At 32.2% G+C, this 17,927-nt stretch overlaps 2 protein-coding genes across 3 annotated transcripts; one reads left to right on the top strand and one right to left on the bottom strand.

Annotated features, from left to right (window-relative positions):
• Nucleotides 1-420: 420 nt before the first annotated feature.
• On the bottom strand, nucleotides 421-8,013 carry LOC120075177 (putative pectate lyase 12). Of its 2 annotated transcripts, XM_039028371.2 has the most exons (5): nucleotides 7,402-8,013; nucleotides 7,019-7,306; nucleotides 5,862-6,768; nucleotides 4,622-4,827; nucleotides 421-715 (listed from the first exon to the last, which is right to left on the bottom strand). In XM_039028371.2, the coding sequence occupies exons 2-5, from the start codon at nucleotides 7,159-7,161 to the stop codon at nucleotides 475-477; spliced, it is 1,497 nt and encodes a 498-aa protein (XP_038884299.1). In that variant the 5' UTR covers nucleotides 7,162-7,306; nucleotides 7,402-8,013; the 3' UTR covers nucleotides 421-474. The 2 variants fall into 2 exon arrangements, with proteins under 2 accessions (XP_038884299.1, XP_090168872.1); XM_090312746.1 differs by having other exon boundaries at nucleotides 7,019-7,558.
• Nucleotides 8,014-9,869: 1,856 nt separating this feature from the next.
• Nucleotides 9,870-12,890, top strand: LOC120075178 (Shugoshin C terminus). The gene is made up of 12 exons (XM_039028373.2): nucleotides 9,870-10,046; nucleotides 10,471-10,649; nucleotides 10,728-10,765; nucleotides 10,883-10,991; nucleotides 11,109-11,132; nucleotides 11,225-11,293; nucleotides 11,379-11,414; nucleotides 11,495-11,594; nucleotides 11,678-11,729; nucleotides 11,823-11,978; nucleotides 12,090-12,245; nucleotides 12,359-12,890. The coding sequence occupies exons 1-12, from the start codon at nucleotides 10,001-10,003 to the stop codon at nucleotides 12,663-12,665; spliced, it is 1,272 nt and encodes a 423-aa protein (XP_038884301.1). The 5' UTR covers nucleotides 9,870-10,000; the 3' UTR covers nucleotides 12,666-12,890.
• Nucleotides 12,891-17,927: the final 5,037 nt, after the last annotated feature.

Raw genomic sequence — 17,927 nt, 5'->3', positions numbered from 1 at the left:
TTCTTTTCAATGATAACGATTTCCTTTTCCCTTTTTTCTTCTAGTTTTCTGCTAAATGAGAATTTGGCCCATTTGTCTTGTGAATTCTCAATCTTGGAAAGGCTCACTTTTGACTTTCAAGGCCGAGAGAGAATGTTTTAACGACTAATCTTGATAGATGCTCGACAATGGTGCAGTACAATGCAGCGGATCTTTCACACATTTTGGAGGAGACGACAATCATCCTCATTTCCACATGCTGTGTTTCAGAACAGTCATGCTATTGTTTTAAGAGATTCCATTTTGTCAAAGTTTCCACCGACTTTAAGACATGCCATGTTTTTACGGTATGTTTGAAATTTACCTTCTCTTTTTGTCTTTTTTTTTTTTAGTTTGCTTTATCCTATTATCTGCAATGTTGCAAAAGGGAAAAGATCGATCTTTCTTTTTCTTTTTTGTTTAATATATCTTCTTTTTCCTGAAAATTTTCAATTACTACAATGACAATGTTGTTAATGATAATAAAACATCGTAGTTCGAGTTTGTGTACAGAACTAAAACGGTAAACAGAGTTAGAATGACAACGTTAACAACTGAAAGAGATGGTGGTGGTGCACTGTTCATCCCGCCTCCGCCAAATATCATCCCAAAATAGTCACCACCACCATCGCTGCCACTGGATCCCGAGCTGGTGGTGCTTTCGTCTCCGGGATATGAGTTGCTCTGTCTACTCTCCCTACACGATTCAAAATGGAACAAAGTTTTAGGTGACTCAGTCTGATTTTACTAGACATCGTTAGGACACATCATATCAACTGGTCAACTCTTAAGAACAAATGGCAAAACAAATAAATATGACATACATGATTATGGTTTAATAGATCGATTTGAGTAATATGACTCAAGTTATTTATGAAGAAACACAACATAATATTGTCTTAATTTCATATCTTACCGCTACTTGAGATCAAAGCAAGAGTATCATAAAATAAATTGAGCTATAAACCATCCAGTTTAATGGTTTTCGGCTGATCATTTTTGCAATGATTTAACGAAAAAGTTCAATCTATCGGACTTATCATTTTATAAATAGTATGACATATTTTATCCGAAAATGCTAAAAAGAAAAAAGAATCAAATCAATCAAAATCATTTAAAACAATGATGGAAAAAAATTAATAATATCTAACTACTATGGTTTTTTTTTAATAATAATAGTAACCATTTTTATAGGGTACTATTTCTTTAAATTTTTTTGATATACTTCAAAATATTTTAGAACTAGCCTTGAGAAATTAAATTTGAAAAACAGAGAAAAAACTCATACATACATATAAAGAAAATTGTAGGAAACAAAAATATCTTATAGAAACAAAATGTTTGAAAACTAAAACTCTATTTGGTAACCATCTTATTTTTTATTTTTGAAAAATTTAAGTTTATAGACATTACTTGTTTAAAAAACAGGTCAAATTTTGAGAACTAAAAAAACTAGCTTTCAAAAAGTTGTTTTTGTTTAAAATTTGACTAAGAATTCAATTATTGTATAGAAAGATACACATCATTATTAAAAAATATGGATAAAATAAGCTAAATTTTCAAAAACAAAAATACAAAACTAAGGTACCGTTTGATAACAAATTTGTTTTTAAAAATTAAGCCTATGGATACTACCTCACCTCCAAATTTCTTTTTTTCTTATCTACTTTTCATCATCGGTTTAGAAAATCAAACCAATTTTTTAAAACTAAAAAAATAGCTTTCAAAGGGTTGTTCTTGTTTTTTAAATTTGACTAAGAATTCAATCATGATAATCAAGAAAGATGTAAAAATCATTGTAACAAATATGAATGAAATATATTTAATTTTAAAAAATAAAAAATAAAAAAATCAGTAAATAGAGCTTAAATGATTATCAAACGAATCTAAGTTAGTTATCAAATGGATTCAAGTCTTCTCCTTTGATCCACTTGGGAAAAATTGGAGTCCTTGAGAGAGAGAGGTCATAAGTTTCATTGTAAATTGAAACTGAAAGTAGGGTCCACCATTTAGAAATAATATAGAGAAAGAAAGTGGGTCCCAAAAGACATGGCTGGAAAGCAAAAACTTTTCTTTTCCCTTTGCTTTTAGAAAAATATATATAATATATAATATATATATATATATATATATATGAAAAGAAAACAGAAAGGAACAGAACTATTACTACTACTACTACTACCAAGAGAAGAACTTTTCAATACTGGCATTCATCCCTTAATTAATTGAAAGAACCCCACTTGCTCCAACTGCTTGTTTTCTCTCATCCACTTACCTTCCTCTTTTTACCCTTTTTTTATGCTTACAACTTAAAAGGACACTTTACCTTTAATCCACATGACAACTCTACCCTTCTAATTCAGCTAATATTACCCAACATTCAAGAAAAACAGAAATTAACCACCCCATATGATACAAAATTCTCATTATTAATTTATTTCATACAACCTACATTATTCTTAAATGAGCCTAGTTTTTCTTTTTTCAGTCTATTTTGTATTGTTAGATGCAAAGAAAGAATTGTAAAAGAATTTTGAATTTACTTTTAAGTCACATACTTCTAAATCTATATCTAAGAGTCTGTTCGGATTGACTAGTATTTTAAAAAAAGTTATTTTTAAATAAACTGTTTTGATAAAAATGATTTCTAATACACTTTAAAATTATTTCAAAAACTATTTTGAGTAGTTGCAAAATTAAATACTTAAAAAGTCCATCTAAAATTACATTATAGGTGAGTCATCAAATACATTTTTTTTTTCTTTAAAAGAGTAGAGCATTGTGTTATGAATTATGATTGGTGATTGAGGCTTAAATCCTATTTTAGTTTTTGAACTTTGAATCTTGTTCTACTTTAGTCCTTGGAATTCTAGATTTTTTGACGTTATTAACTTATTCGTCAGTCTAGTCATCCAAAAATACAAATCACCTCAGCATTTTGTTAAAGAATTAATAAAATCTTAATATATCAGAGATCAAAATCAGTATCTTTTAAAAGTTTAGAGACTAAAACAAATATTTTTAAGTGTTAAGATCAAAATAAAATAATATTCAAAGGTAAAAGATTAATATAGATATCTTAAAAAAATTTAAAGATGAAAATAGAATAGCATTCAAAGTTGAGAAAGGAAAATAAGATTTAAACAAGATTTGGATGGACTTTGAAGCCTAATGGAATTTGACAATAATGGGAAAGCAATGGATCTTATTTTTCCAATGAAGAAGTGGACAGGACAGGCAAAAGACAAAAAGAAACAAAAAAAATTAAAAAAACAAATGTGAGCTGTTTTTTTTAAGGCTGTTGTGTCAGGTCTAGATTCTCTCACTATATCACATTTACTTACCCATTCAACTCTTCCACAAAATTACCAAACCTCTGCATTTAATCTATTCACTGCAGTTATAATATTTTTTATATACTTCCAAATTTGATCATTTGTTCATTTTTATTTTTCAAAACTCCAATTTATATATTATATATACTCTCCATAAACTTTAAATTTAGTCCATATTCTCAGTTTATTTTGATTTCTTAATTTCTTTTTTATTATCTATGAGTCTTTCTATTGTAAATTGTGAAAAGCTATTCCAAGTGTATTTTTTCAAATCATATTAGGTTGAATATATGTCAAAATATATGAACTAAAACCATATTTTAATCATATTATTATTAATTAATCAATTTTGACAAAAATTAATTTTAAATGACTAAATTTTAGATTTATCGAAAAAATACCTTTTTTATCCCTAAGTTTTGGGATTAATTTCTATTTGATCCTCAAATTTTAAAATGTTATATATTTTGTCCTTAAATTTTAAGTTTTATTTCAATTTAGTCCATAAGTTTCATAATGTTATAATTTTACTCTTGATATTTGAATTTTGAGTTTTGTTTCAATGTAGTCCCTAAGCCTCAAGATTTTGTATTTTTAACCTCAATTTTTCATTAAATACTCACTTCCAAACATCGAAGTCAATTTCTATTAATTAATTAAAAGTAATTATGAATTGAATTTTTAAATCTAATTTTAAAGGTGATAGAAAGTAGTAAAACTTAATTAATTATAACTCTTTTAATGATTTTAAATTTAGTCAAAAGACTAAAAGGGTAAATCTTGAAACATAGAGACTAGATTGAAGCAAAACTCAAACGTTCAAGGTAAAATTGTTACATTTTGAAACTTAAAAACTAAATTGAAACGAAACTAAAAGAACTTAAGGATTAAATGTATAACATTTTAAAATTTAGGGACTAAATAGAAATTATACCCACAACTTAAAAACCAAAAAGTTATTTTTCCCTTTATAAAAAATAGAGATTCTAAAATTGAACCAATTCTAGAGTAACAAGTTTACTTTGAAAAAAAAAAAAATCATATTTTAACCTATATTTTTCTATTCTTTAGTTTAGAGCAAATTTCCAGGCTAACTCAGTATCAAAAGAAGGGTACTTTGGCCATTTCACTTTAAAACTCTCGACTCCATTATAATGAAACTATTAGAGATTAAATTTAAAATCAGCTCAATTGAAATTTAACCCTCAGGAAAAAAAAGAAAATAGCAGAGGAAGGGCATTTTGGTAACTTGAGAATGAAAAAGGTACCTGGAGCCGCCGAAGACACCGGCGTTGAGAGTGAGCTGGTCGACAAGAGCGGCGGATTTGGGCGGCAAACTGGAAGCTTTAACGTACATATTGCTCAGTCCTTCGCCGGAGGGCACAAAAAATGCTCCATTTACCATTATGTCCCCTTCCGTCCTCCAGTTCCACTCCGACCAATCCCCCGCGTTTGTGTCCACGCGCTTCGTTACCTGTGCCCCCAAAACGACACCGTTTCACCACGCTTTCACTGACCAATAATTATTCAATAATTTTATCTCACGGACTCTCCCCACACGTGTGACGTTCTTCATATTTTTAACTTAAAATTTTGTCCAAGACGTCAGTATTAATGGTGCGAACTGTCTGTCCCGTCACCGCCTGAATTTTATTATTTGCCCTTGTATTTCTTAAATTTTCACTCTACCCCTTGGTTTGTAAGAAATTGCCTTCTCAATAGGATTTTTTGTTTTTTAAAATTATTAATTCCAATGTTTAAACAACCCAAGTTTTAAAAATAAATATTAAAAAAAAATTATTTTATTCTTAGAATTTGATTAAGAATTCAAACATTTTTTTAAAAAACTATAATCAGGAAGAAATAAGTGGAAATTTTAATTTTCATACAATAATTTAATTTCTCAACTTTAATGGTTAATAATTTAATTTCCATTATTTGAAATATGTAACAACTTAGTCTAAAAATATTAATATGCTTTATAAAATTTATCACACGTGTAGATTGATAAACGGACCAAAAATTAAATTTATATATATACTATGAAGACAAAATCCTTACATAATAAAAATTGACACTTAATTTTAATAAAGATTTTTGAGATAGAAACTAAATCTTTACAAATTGTAAAATATAAAGAATAAATTGTTACTTATTTGTTCAATTATTAGATTATTACAAATTTGAAAGTAAAAACTAAATTGTTACTTACATAAAAGTTTAAAGTCTAAGTATTTTTATAAAATTGGTAGAAATATTCGTATTACATTTTACTATATTTATAAACAATTTTACTCATCAAACTTGAAAATGGCCTAAAATCAATTTAATAGAAAAATGTTAAAAACTTAAAATTGAAAATCATTTACATTTGGAAACCATCTGAGTATATTTACCAAAAATTCATCTACCTCTCTTAGAAAAAATGTCCCACAGCGGCGCGTCCGGCAAACGCGCCGGCGAACTAAATTACAGTGTGGATGAAGTGAGAGAGTAAGGTTAACGTACCTCCTTCGCATTGGGATTTCCCGGAGCAATATACCGATTCCCTTGGCTGTTGATCGTCGGATTACCGCTGCCGCCAATGGCGTACATCTCCCAAGATCGGAAGTCGTTGTTAACAACGTGAATGTATCCCCGTCGGCACCGCGGCATCCTCTGAACCAGCTTCTCGCCGAACAAATTAAACGCAATCGTCACCTGCATCGCCGAGTCCGGCGTAAAGCCGTCGTCATGCCCTAGCAACATCACCTCGTCGTGGTGCGAGAAGTAGTTGTTCGAGATCGTGATTCCGGTCGATCCCATAATGGCGTCGATTAAGCCATCGGTACAGTATGAGAGCGAGCAATGATCGATCCAGATGTTGCGCGAGCTAAAGATCGAGATTCCGTCGCCGTCGGACTTTCCTCTGTATCCGATATGCGTTGGAGACGATCGGATGTTGGTGTGGCCGGTAGGAACACAGTGATGGATGTTGATATTGTGGATGATTATATTCGAGATGTATTGGAGTGTGATGCAACCGCCGCCGGTAATGTGGACATTGGCGCCGCGGCCATCTAGGGTTTTGTAACTGTTCATCATAAGTTCGTATTTAAGTTTGATTGTCATATCTGCAGCAAAGACAATCCAGAGAGGTTCATCTTGAACCACGGCGTAGCGGAGAGTTCCAGGGCGAGGGTTTACAGGGTCAGAATCGGAGGAATCTGTAACTATGTAGATCTGACCTCCTTTCCCTCCCATGGCAGCTCGGCCGAATCCAATGCCGCAATCAGCTAGTCGTTGGCGATTGGCTTGCCAGTTGGAGTCGCAGCGCCAACAATCGTCGATAGGGTTTCCGGTTTGACAGGAATTGGATTGTCCTTTTGAATGAATGGACAGCATTTGTCTTCTGGAAAAGGAATCATTCACACTCCTGCAAGAAAGAAAGATAGGATTAATGTGGGAAGCCATGGAAACAGGGGGGGCGCTGCAGCTTGAGCAATACGGTAATGGCACACCAAGCGTTTGATAAAATGCCAGAAAGAGCTCAAGTGCAGAACCCCATTTGGGGTATGTTCTTATTGCAGCCAAGAACAATGGAAAATGGTGGATACCCAAAATACCAAGTAGAAAAACCAACAGACTTTGAGTTAAATGTGAAAATGGGTGAAGAAGCTTGCTACCTCTGAACTTGATAAGCAACAGTCTCAGGATCTGGAAGAAGATGTGGGACAGTAAGATTGAAGTTCAAATTTGCAATGGTAAGAGGAGGCAGAGATGAGCTCAAAAACCAGATGAAGAACAGAATGCCAGTAGTAGCGAACATGTCTGCTTATAGGCTTCGTTTGGAGCTGCTTAAGAAGAAGAAGAAGAAGGAGAAGGAGAAGAAGAAGAAGAAGAAGAAGAAGACTCTTTTTCAGGTACCTTTCTCTCAAATGAACAAGAACATCTCAGCTTAACTATAAATGAATCTGCAAAACAACTTAGGAAAATGAGTAAACTAAATCAAAAAACGAGAGAACATGGGGAATGGCAAAATGGGTAAAGGGGAAAGGGCATTCTTTACTTTGGTGTTAGGGTTTTGAGCATCAAGAAGAGATGGAGAGCAAGACAACTGTGTCTGAAGAAGGAATGGAAGAGGAGAAAGAGAAATGGTTTCTCTCTCCCTTCTTCTCTTTATTCCCTTTCCTTCTTCTCTTTAGTAGTGTGTCCTTATGCAGCCTGTTGCTTTTACATTTTTCTACCTGGTTTTTTGGGTTAGCTAAATTTATTATAGGGATTATGAAAAGATGATATATTATTCTAAAAGGGTATAATCCAGACAGACAATGAGGGAAGGGGAAGGTGGGCTTTCCTTCTCCAAATTGTTGAACCCATTCTTTTCTCTTCCTTCCCCTTTCTTTCTTCTGGTTTTTCTCTGTCTCTGTATTAAAAATTCCTCTGCTGAGATGAGACAGTCTGTTTAATGTTCCTCTGCATTCAAAACTGTCCTTTATTTTTATTCTTCATAATATATGATATTCTTCTTCATCTTGCTTTTTTTCTTTTTTCTTAAACATTGTGTCTTGTGGATCATGATTGATTAGTTTCTTAAAATATTGGTTTAGTAGTAGTTTTAATTTTTAATCCTCAATCTAAGGATTTTTAAACTAAATTAAATGACTTGTATGGAACAAGTGGTTGGAACTTCAAATCTCCAATTTGAAATGTTGGGTTGATTTTTTTTAATATGGAGTTTGAACCTCTTATCTTACCAAAAATAATATATATTAATTACTGCTAATCTATACAGATAGGGAAACCATTGTATTTTTATAAGGAGATATGAAAATGATTAATTTGAAAACTATTCGAGGGTTTTTTTCCCTTTTAATATTCAAACTTTTCACGTGGTTGAATTTTAAAATGAAAAATGAAAACTTTACTCAAACCTAAAAGGTAAATTTGGAGGTTTAATGGTTTTTTACCTTTTCTTTTCCTACTTACTATTTTGCCTTTTCAAACTTGTGAAGAGAACAGAATATTCATTAATCATATTTAAAATTACAAAATATACAGCAAAAACCAGCCATGAATAAATAAATAAATACAGATTATCTCAAATGACATTGGTTAAGGTTAACCAAATTTGAAATAATAATTTATAAAAGAACCGAACTAATAATAATAACAATAAAAGAATATGCTAAAAATAATTGATTTAGAAAAAGAATATAAGGACCCACCTCACAACCTCCCACATGCTATTCTATATGTCTATTTTCTTTAATGAAGCCAATTTCAACTTAAATCAGCTTATAATAAATGGTTGGAGGTTGGATGGATTGGATAGAGATACCTCCCTGCTTAAACACACACACACACACACACATATATATATATATATATATTTGATATCTAATTCTCAAATATTTCACCATCTAATTAATTCCGTCAACTTGCATCAAATTAAAATGAAAATTTGTTTTTTAATCAACAATATTTCATGTTAGTAATGATTTGGAACAGTTAGGTATGCAAAAGTCTAAGAACATTTTTGTTTTTTTTTTCTAACTTCATAAGTTTGTTTAAGGATGGATGATAATTTGAATATTTTAACTTCTAATTAAAAAGAAAAATACATTTTTTGACCAATTGAACTACATTCAAGTTCATACCTTGTTTGACAATAATTGTAGAAGCGACGTAAAAATATATAACAATCTACATTCTTAAAGAAATAATCTACCAATGTCATAATAGAGCCTTTTTTCCAATCACTATCTTTACATAATTTTTATTTCTCTTTGGTTAAAAAGAATGAAAATTTAATTTATCCTTAGACTTCTTTTTTAGGGGCTCTATATTTGAAAATGTGGTGGACAACTGATACATAACAAATAATAAAAAGATGCGATAAGAAAGTATAGAAAACAATATTTCCATTTGATATGAGACGAGGTTTAAAAGTTTGAAGAATATAAAGCTTGCAACAAAAGTCGATGAGATAGTAATATAGAATTACTTACCAAAGCCAAAAGGTTAAAAGGCAAATTTTACAATTTCTCAAGTTAATAACTCCTCTTCGATGAATGGAAATAAATTTACAAATCCTTTTTAAATGTATTTAACACTTGAGCAAATTAAAATGTTTTTCTTAAATTTCCTTGGAAATCTTTCAACACATAAGTTTTAAACAAACAATATATATATTTTTTTAGTACAAACAAACAATATAATTGAAACTTTATTTTATGTTAAGGAAATTGTGAGAAATACCTACAAATTGTGACATTTCTATTAGTTTTGTCACAAGAAATCTAACAATTAGCTACTTTTAATTCACTCTTTATGTAAAATTGTTCTCTTGGTAATTTTATTTTGCCAAAAAATTGCTTTTCATATTGGCTTATGAAGCCCATTACGGCCCATTAGATATGTCGGGTTCGGGTACACGTAGGGAGATTTGAATTAGGTTCGGAACTTGCTTCGGACAGCCGTTGCGCTCCTTGGATCTCATTTTACAACTTTACCCTCAAACTTCTATCAATTTCGCGCTCAATGCCCAATCCTCAGAATTCATTTCCTCTCTTCTGTCTCATCTCAGCAGAAGAAACTTTGTCCTTCTTTCCAAGATCTCTTGTTTAATCAGAAAGATTTTAGGGTTCCACCGTAAATTCTCCAGTATGGAGAGTATCATTTCGCTCGATTCGGAGAACTACGGTGTTGGAGGTACATTTTGTTTTTGAATTTTTTTCATTCAGTACAAATTTCTTGATCTTTTCACTCTTTACGAATTTTTCAGATTCCTTTTTGTTTTCGCTTGATGGGTTTTGGTCCAGTTGGGTTTCTGGAAAATCATTCTGTTTCTAGGAATTGGGGTTGCTTAATTGGAACCCTAATTGCATCTGGGGTTTATATGATTTACGAAGGATTCTAGGTTTCGCTTAATTGAATCCCTAAACTCCTGTTGTTTCTACCGTCTAGGGTTTTTGTAGATTTTGGCAGAATTATTGAATTTAGGTGAACTACCTCGTGCTTGTTCTTAGTAAATCGAAGCAAGCCATTCACTAGTTTTGATAGCCTAGAAAGTGGTTGTTGATATTTAGCAAGCGATTTTCAAGTTTGTCTTAGTGACTGAGAAAGTTGGTTTTAGGTCAAAACATGAAAATAGCTGGAGAGAAAACGATGAAGAGCTCCAAAGTAGGAGGTGGCCAGAGGAAAAGGCTTTCCGATATAAGCAACTTGAAGGAGCAACCTACACTCCAGAAGCGAGATACGATGCCACAGCCGAGTTTGCTTATGACCCATGAATATGTTGATAAGTTACAGAAGGTAATTCTGATGTGTTCTATAAGCTGCCCTGTTTGACTTGCTAATCTTATTAATGATGTTTTGATTTTTCTTTTCCAGGAAAATATGACACTCATGAAAGTTATCGCAGAAAGAAAGTATCCTTTGTGACGGTTATATTGATCCATAACCAGCAAGAGCAATTATTTTTCTGTTCGAGCTTTCTTTTTCTTTTAAATTGATGAAGTTTTCCCTTGATGAGTATTTTAAAATAGTCGCATAATTGAGATAAGTGGAAATGAGTTGGAGAAATTGAGAACTAATTTTCAGAAATTGCAGCAGCAGAATCTGCAACTTGCCCAAGCAAACAGTCAAATGTTAGCGGTAATCTTGCATCTGCTTCTTTGTGTCTTAAGTTTCCATTTCATCACTTGTTCATGGCAAACTAGTAACCTAAAAAATAAACTTTACACTTCGTGATGTGGTTTTTTCTATTTTCAGGAACTTAATTCGGGTAAAGAACGGGTGAGGCAAATTTCTGTCTTCTGAAATTTGATTTAGTTTGCACATTAAACCCTTTAAGTTGCTGCAACTGAAACTAATTTTATCTTATGCAGCTAAAAGCACTTCAGCATGAGCTTGGATGTAAAAATGGCATTCTTATGTCAAGAAAGCTGGATTTGGAGGTTACTTTTAATTTTTTTTTGTTAGTCATTTCAAATTTGCAATTAAGTGTTTATTGATTACTGACACTGAAACTTTTCTTCCCAGAGAAAAGGAAAATCAGCAACACTTGAACCTGGAGAGGTACATAAACAATACTATTGTTATTCTTTATTAGTAAATATTTCTTAGGCTACTTACGCATTTCTTTTCTCTACCTCAAGGTAGGGACCACCGAGTGTAGTGAGGCAGAGGAATCTATAAATGCAAATCAGGATAACAGGCCTTGCAAAACTAACAGGCGACGACAATCCAGACGAGAATGTAAGTGACAATGCACTAGTTTACCTTCAGCTTCAGGATATACATATCGTCGTTTTTGATAACCAATTCTCTTTTGAGTGCAGCTTTTGGCACGTCATTTCTTCAGAAAGAGGTTCCAAGGGTTGAAGGCAAAAGGTTTGGTGTGGATATGTAATTGCTTTATTTGGTTTATCTGATTTTAGCATACAAAAGATAAATCAAACATGATCTTGGTTCAATTTCTGACAGGCCTTGTTTGAGAAGGCAGTCTGCAAAATTCAAAACCGAGGAACCGGTGGCTGCCAATGATATTCTGGAGACAGAAAATTCCAATTCTAATGATGCTTCTCAATGTAAAGAGACTTCAGTTCATCAAACAGAGGTTCAAAAGGTTGAAGGCAAGAGGTCAGTTCATGGATATTTAATTGGTTTGTTTAGGTTTATGTTTTCAGGATATGCTCGAAATGATATAGCATAAATACATGTTGAATATTAGCTTCATTGAATTTCCAATAGGCCTTGTTCGAGAAGGCAATCTGCAAGATTCAAAGCTGAGGAACCAGTTGCTGCAAATGACTTATTCCAGATAGAAGATTCCAATTCTACCGATGCTTCTCAATGCAAAGAGATTTCAGTTCTTCAAACGGACGTTCAGAAGGTTGAAGGCAAAAGGTCTGTTCGTCGATATTTAATTGCTTTATTTGGCTTCATTTATGAAACCGTTCCAGATAATATAAGCATGCACAAGACAAATTGAACGTGAGCTTTATCAAATTTTTTATCAGGCCTTGTTTGAGAAGGCAGTCCACAGGATTCAAACTCAAGGAACCAGTGGCCGTCAAAGACTCAGTTGAGATTGAAAATTCCAATTCTACCAGTACATTTCTGTGCAAAGAAGAGGTCATGTGTGAAGTTGGAAAAATTGTTCCAACTTCATCAGTAGAAAAAGAAGTTTATGGCAATTCTACTGATAGATCAGAAGTTCAAGAATGTCGGAGGATATCTGTTGGTAGGCCGTCAAGGCGAGCCGCTGAAAAAGTTATTTCCTATAAGGAAATTCCACTTAACGTCAAGATGCGTAGACAGATATGATCAATCCTAACCCAAATTTCCTCTTCTTGTTGTCGTCGAGGGGAGAGAGTTGTGATAGTAGTAGATATTGAAGACTAGACAGCACCACTAGTTTTGTATCTGTACCATTTGATAGCATTAGATTGTGCACTTACTGTAAAAAACTCTAGTTTGCTTCCTTGTGCCGTTGAGACTAAATGAGCTCATTGCATTCAAACCTTATTCACAACATCTTTCATACTAAAATCCAATTACTTTTAGGACTTACAACCAATCAGCTCACTAGGAAGCTATTTTATCTTTGAAACACTCTTGTTTTGCCTCGGTAAAGTAAACTGATGTATCTAGATGGATGTAGCGCACACTAGTTTATATTTGAAGTCTAGCTCTTGATTTGTTCCACTTGAAAATCTTCCAACCTTAAAGGGTTGTTGAAGATCTCAACTACAGTCTTTATAAGATAGATGTGCTACTTCTTTCATTTCCAATTGAAATCTCATTTGATCTAATATGGTATTAGAGTCCATAAAGTTTAAAAGGGTGTTCAGTCCAAAAAAAAAAAAGAAATTGGGATTCGATCAAGAATAGTAAACCCAAAAGAGATACCATCTTGAAGGAGCATGTCGAGGATCCTAAATTGGAAAAATCAAGAGACCTCACACTCTTTATAAGATAGATGAGCTACTTCTCTCATTGCTAATTGGTTTTGAGATATGAAACCCTCATATTATATTATAGTATCCGTTTCCTTTGCCATTATCTGATGCTTGAATTAGTTAACAGGTTTGTGTTGTCATACTTGTGCTGACTTTTGCACATCTACATTTTCCATTCAGATACCATACATTATCTTCATTCTTTTACTGTCTTTCTCCTGCATGGCCTCAGTTATAATCTGATATGATTGAGTTTCCAGTGGCTCAATCATCCCCAAGCCGCAGTTAGATCTTTTAATCTCTGATATGCATATTCTTTTGGAAAAATGATGGGTCCCACGTCCCAGTTTGTTTTAAAAGCCTTCAACAGGTAAAAGAAAAGGTACCAAGTGAATGTACTGCTAGTGCCAGTGCTACTACATTCATTAGTGTTTTAGTCTGCTTTTAAACAGTTGAGTTATGGAAAAAATACAAGGGGAAGAATATGTGGTGAGGCTGGTGGTGTGTGGACCCCATAAAAATTCACCTGCTCTCACATGCTAAAGAAGATAAGGAGACACTAAGGCAAAAGAAAAGGTGGATTTTATGTTTCATCTTTTCTTCTTTCAAATCTAAACCGCGTTTCATCCTTAAGTGTAAAAGAAAGAAAGAAAATTTCAATAGAAAAGGAATCACAGCCTTCCAAAAGTTCAATCTGTTCTGGCTGCATTAATCATTTGTATGATTTCTGGAAAGTGTTTGGGATTCTCCCAAATTACGATTTTTATACATTATCCGTAGACTATGATAATTTAGTAATTCAATTCAACTTAATTATTCAAATTTCAAAGCTAAACGATTCATTGTATTGTTATGACAAAATGCAACTCGAACATAGTGTAAAATTTCTGGTAAATATCTTTTTTTTTTTGGACTATGCAGAGAGGATTCCAGCACATACTTTCAAAAAGAAAAAAAAAAAAAGAAAAAGAAAAAGAAAAAGAAAAAAGAAATTGTGTTATCCAACATCTTATTGGTAAATTTGAGTTTTCCGTTTTTTTTTTTTTTTTTTTTAATTTTTGGTTATATTTCGTAATGTTGGAACTTTTTACGATTTAGTCCTTATTATAGAAAAAAAATAATTGCAATTTAGTATGTTTGTTCTTCCCTATTGATGGATATTAAAATTGATCGATGATAAACTTACGTTTAGTGTTTTTTTTCCTTCTCTAAAATACCTTCTTTCTTCTTTAAATTTTTGTCAAGTTATTAAATATCATGTCGTGTAAACTTATTACCAACCATACTCAAAAAGGAAAAAAATATTACCAACCAATTAAAACATTTATCCATGGTTTGAGACAACTTAAAAAAACAAAGAAAAAGAAGAGAGCAAATTTCAAGAACTATCTTGAAGTATTATGATAGTTACAATTATATTCTAAAACTTTTAATAGTAAAAATTGGAGCTCTAAATATTTGCCAGTGTTAAAATTGGACCTTCAATATTTATAGAAATTGGACCTATAACTGATAAAAATTGAATTTTCAAACTTATATAAATGTTACAATTTATACAATTACGTAAGTTTGAGAGCTCAATTTTTAAAATTAAAAGTTTAAGGGTATAATTGTAATTGTCATCATACTTTTGGGTGGTTTTTGTAATTTGTCCAAAAAAAATCCAAATTTTATTTTAATATTACATCACACATGTGAAATGAGAATTTGAGGTTATTTATTGTAGAAAAAAGAATTTTTTACCATTAAATTAGGTACAAATGGTGGCTTATTATTGTTGCATTTGAAGTTTTAAGAATATTCTTCTTTAACTGTCCATATTATGAGAATGTCTTGGTATTTTTGTGTTTTTTTCCCCTTTCAAAAGAAACAAAATAATTCCATCATTTTGAATCTGAATCTTGAACCCATTCATGACAGAAAGAGGCATCATTATAATCAACCATTGTCTGAATAGGACAATGTAATAAACAAATAGCAAAAGTGAGAAATAAGAAAACATGATAATTTAACAAATTAATAAATAATTGGTTAAATTATAAAGCAATACCTCTGAATTTTGCTGGTTTTAAAAATATAATCATATTCTTTCCGAATCACAATATTATCTTTAACCTTTCTTAAATATCTCAAAACTATTTTTAAAGTAAAAATCTTTTAGAATGTTGAACAAAAATTGATGTGGGACAACATGGTGATTGCTAGGATATTTTCTTATATTCAGTATAATAGAAAGATACATGCTGACTCTTTGTTCCATATTCTAATGATTTTTTACTCCCATGACAATTTTGAAACGCTTATAAAAAGTTAATGGTGATATTGTAACTTTAGAAAAAAAAATAGTATTATGTAAACAAATGACAAAGTTTTGAGGGAAATTTGTATGGATGACCCAATATTTGAGTTCAAAATGCCAAATGACCTCTTTTCTTTTTAAATAATATCAAATGACCATATGCTGACATCATCACCATACCATATTACTGAATTTCCTTTTCCTTGTCTTCCATATATTTTTATTTAAATTTCTTCAAATGTAATAGCTTTTTCGTGTCGCTCATTCCATCTTCAATGATTCAAACAATCTCGCTACATTTGAAACCCATCAAACATTCCTTGCAAAACCATTCACATGCTGCCGAAAAATCGAATTTCATTGGTAAGTGAATTCAATCTTTGTGTCGGTTTAGGTTTTGGTTTGGAATCGGTCGGTCGTTTTGGGGTTTAGTAATCAGTCGTATCTTTATGTTTCTTGTTTGTTTTTTGGGTTTGGATGTGTTATGTGGCATTGATATCGAAGACGAGTTATATTCAGAGCCAAATAAGGTAAGGGATGTGAGGGACATGCTTCAGTGAAGGTGAGCAAGATAAGTGAAAGCGAAATAAGCTAGAGTGAGAACAACGACAACAAGATAAGCGAGAGGGATATTTGCGAGAGCGAGACTAGTGAGACCAGTGAGAGCATTAATAGCGAGAGTGGGACTAACAACACTTAAACAGAATGTTATGCTTACTTTTTTTTTTTTTTTTTTTGCATAATCTATTAATTGATAGATTGAATGTTTATTTCATGCAGGAGTAATTTAAGATGTCAAAAGGTTTCAAAATAAATGAAGTTGATCGATTTCTCAGGCAAGTAATGAGCTTGGCCCATATTGTGAATGTCAACAAGACTGTGAAGGAAAAGCTTACTCGACGACAGTTAGAGATGTTCAATAGAACATTTTTTGGGTGATTCGTAGACATTGACATTGTATTCAATAGCCTGTTTGTCCACCATATGTTGTTGAGGGGAGTGAATAGCAAGATAGCTACTTGATGATTTCTCTCACTATCAAGCACTAGTCGATTACACTGAGTTTCTCTTTCCAAGCCCCATGGAATAAGACAGTCATTGTCTATTGATAATGTTGATGATAAAGTGTTTGTAGACTATGGAATATCATCCCCTTCTCAACTAAACACATATGATTCCTCGTATTCTCTGTCTGTATTCGTATCATCATAACTCACATTTCCAAATCCCGTATTCAAATTTTCATCATGATTCAATTTTAGTGTTACAAATAGTTGAACTCTACAGAGATCTTCTTAGAAAAGAAGGAAACGAAGATTATCATCATTCCGTGTGTACTGTGGAGGGGCTTCATACTTAAGCTTATATTTAACTCTCATTATAACATAAACTCTAAATAACTGATATTTATAACCCTATAAATGTAAGCTTTTAAGTTCTTCATACTTCAATGTAATAGACACAATGATTCCTGTCAGTTCGCCTCCAACATATAAATCTTGGTTATCATCTCAATCACCTTTGTATTGAATGAGTAGACACTTTTTTGTTATCCTACAAAGTAAGAAAACATTTGTCATTAAGTTGTACAAGCAAGTTAACATTAGTCCAATACACAATTTCAATTTTGCTCTCGCTCTCGCTTTCTCTCACACTTGATGTCATGCTCTTGTTGTCTTGCTCACTCTCAATCTTGCGTTTGAACTCAATCTCGAAGCCTTAAACCCTTGGCAATGATCTCTCGCTCTCACTCTCCCACTCTCTCACTTTGCTCGTGCTTTCACTCTAACTCTCCCAATACACAATTTCCTTTCGTAATGATCTTTTCGTACCTTTACTAAAGATAACACCGCTCCAACAAACATTTAAACAATGAAACCCCATTCCAGAAAAATCTGTTCCATTATGAAAAACTCCGCTTTGGAAAACCTCATTCAATAAAACTCTGTTCCACAAAACACTGTTGAAAAGAACCTCGTTGAAGAAAGTAATCACCGTTGTATGTTTAGAGAATTATTGATTTGATATTTCATATAGATGATTTCGTGAAAATTGTCAAATCATTGAGAACGAGAGTGAGATCAATAACGTAAGGACACTTCTCTTAATATGATGATGATATCAACGGATGGTCATTTGACATTATTTTTAAAAAAGGTTATTTGATAATTTGGGCTCAAATATTGGTTATCGGTAAAAAAAAATTTGAGTTGTAATTTTGATTAATTTAAGCCAAAAAGAAAAAAAGTGAAATGTGGTACATAGTTATTGCACCAAACAAAGTGACTCAAGAATCAAGATCGGCCATCGAGGCATCATGCATCAGCT

Source organism: Benincasa hispida, chromosome 4, assembly GCF_027475165.1.
Source record: "Benincasa hispida cultivar pf3 chromosome 4, pf3_genome.v1.1, whole genome shotgun sequence".
Lineage (NCBI taxonomy): Eukaryota > Viridiplantae > Streptophyta > Magnoliopsida > Cucurbitales > Cucurbitaceae > Benincasa > Benincasa hispida.
This window is presented reverse-complemented; position numbering and strand designations above follow the sequence as displayed.

Excerpts from the sequence above, each read along its gene's own strand:
- LOC120075177 (XM_039028371.2), bottom strand. The coding sequence starts at position 7,161 with ATGTTCGCTACTACTGGCATTCTGTTCTTCATCTGGTTTTTGAGCTCA. Across the intron at positions 6,769-7,018 it reads GTTGCTTATCAAGTTCAGAG|GAGTGTGAATGATTCCTTTT; the intron begins GTAGCAAGCTTC and ends TCTTTCTTGCAG. Across the intron at positions 4,828-5,861 it reads GAAATCCCAATGCGAAGGAG|GTAACGAAGCGCGTGGACAC; the intron begins GTACGTTAACCT and ends TTGGGGGCACAG.
- LOC120075178 (XM_039028373.2), top strand. The coding sequence starts at position 10,001 with ATGGAGAGTATCATTTCGCTCGATTCGGAGAACTACGGTGTTGGAG. Across the intron at positions 11,133-11,224 it reads TTAATTCGGGTAAAGAACGG|CTAAAAGCACTTCAGCATGA; the intron begins GTGAGGCAAATT and ends TATCTTATGCAG. Across the intron at positions 11,415-11,494 it reads CAACACTTGAACCTGGAGAG|GTAGGGACCACCGAGTGTAG; the intron begins GTACATAAACAA and ends CTCTACCTCAAG.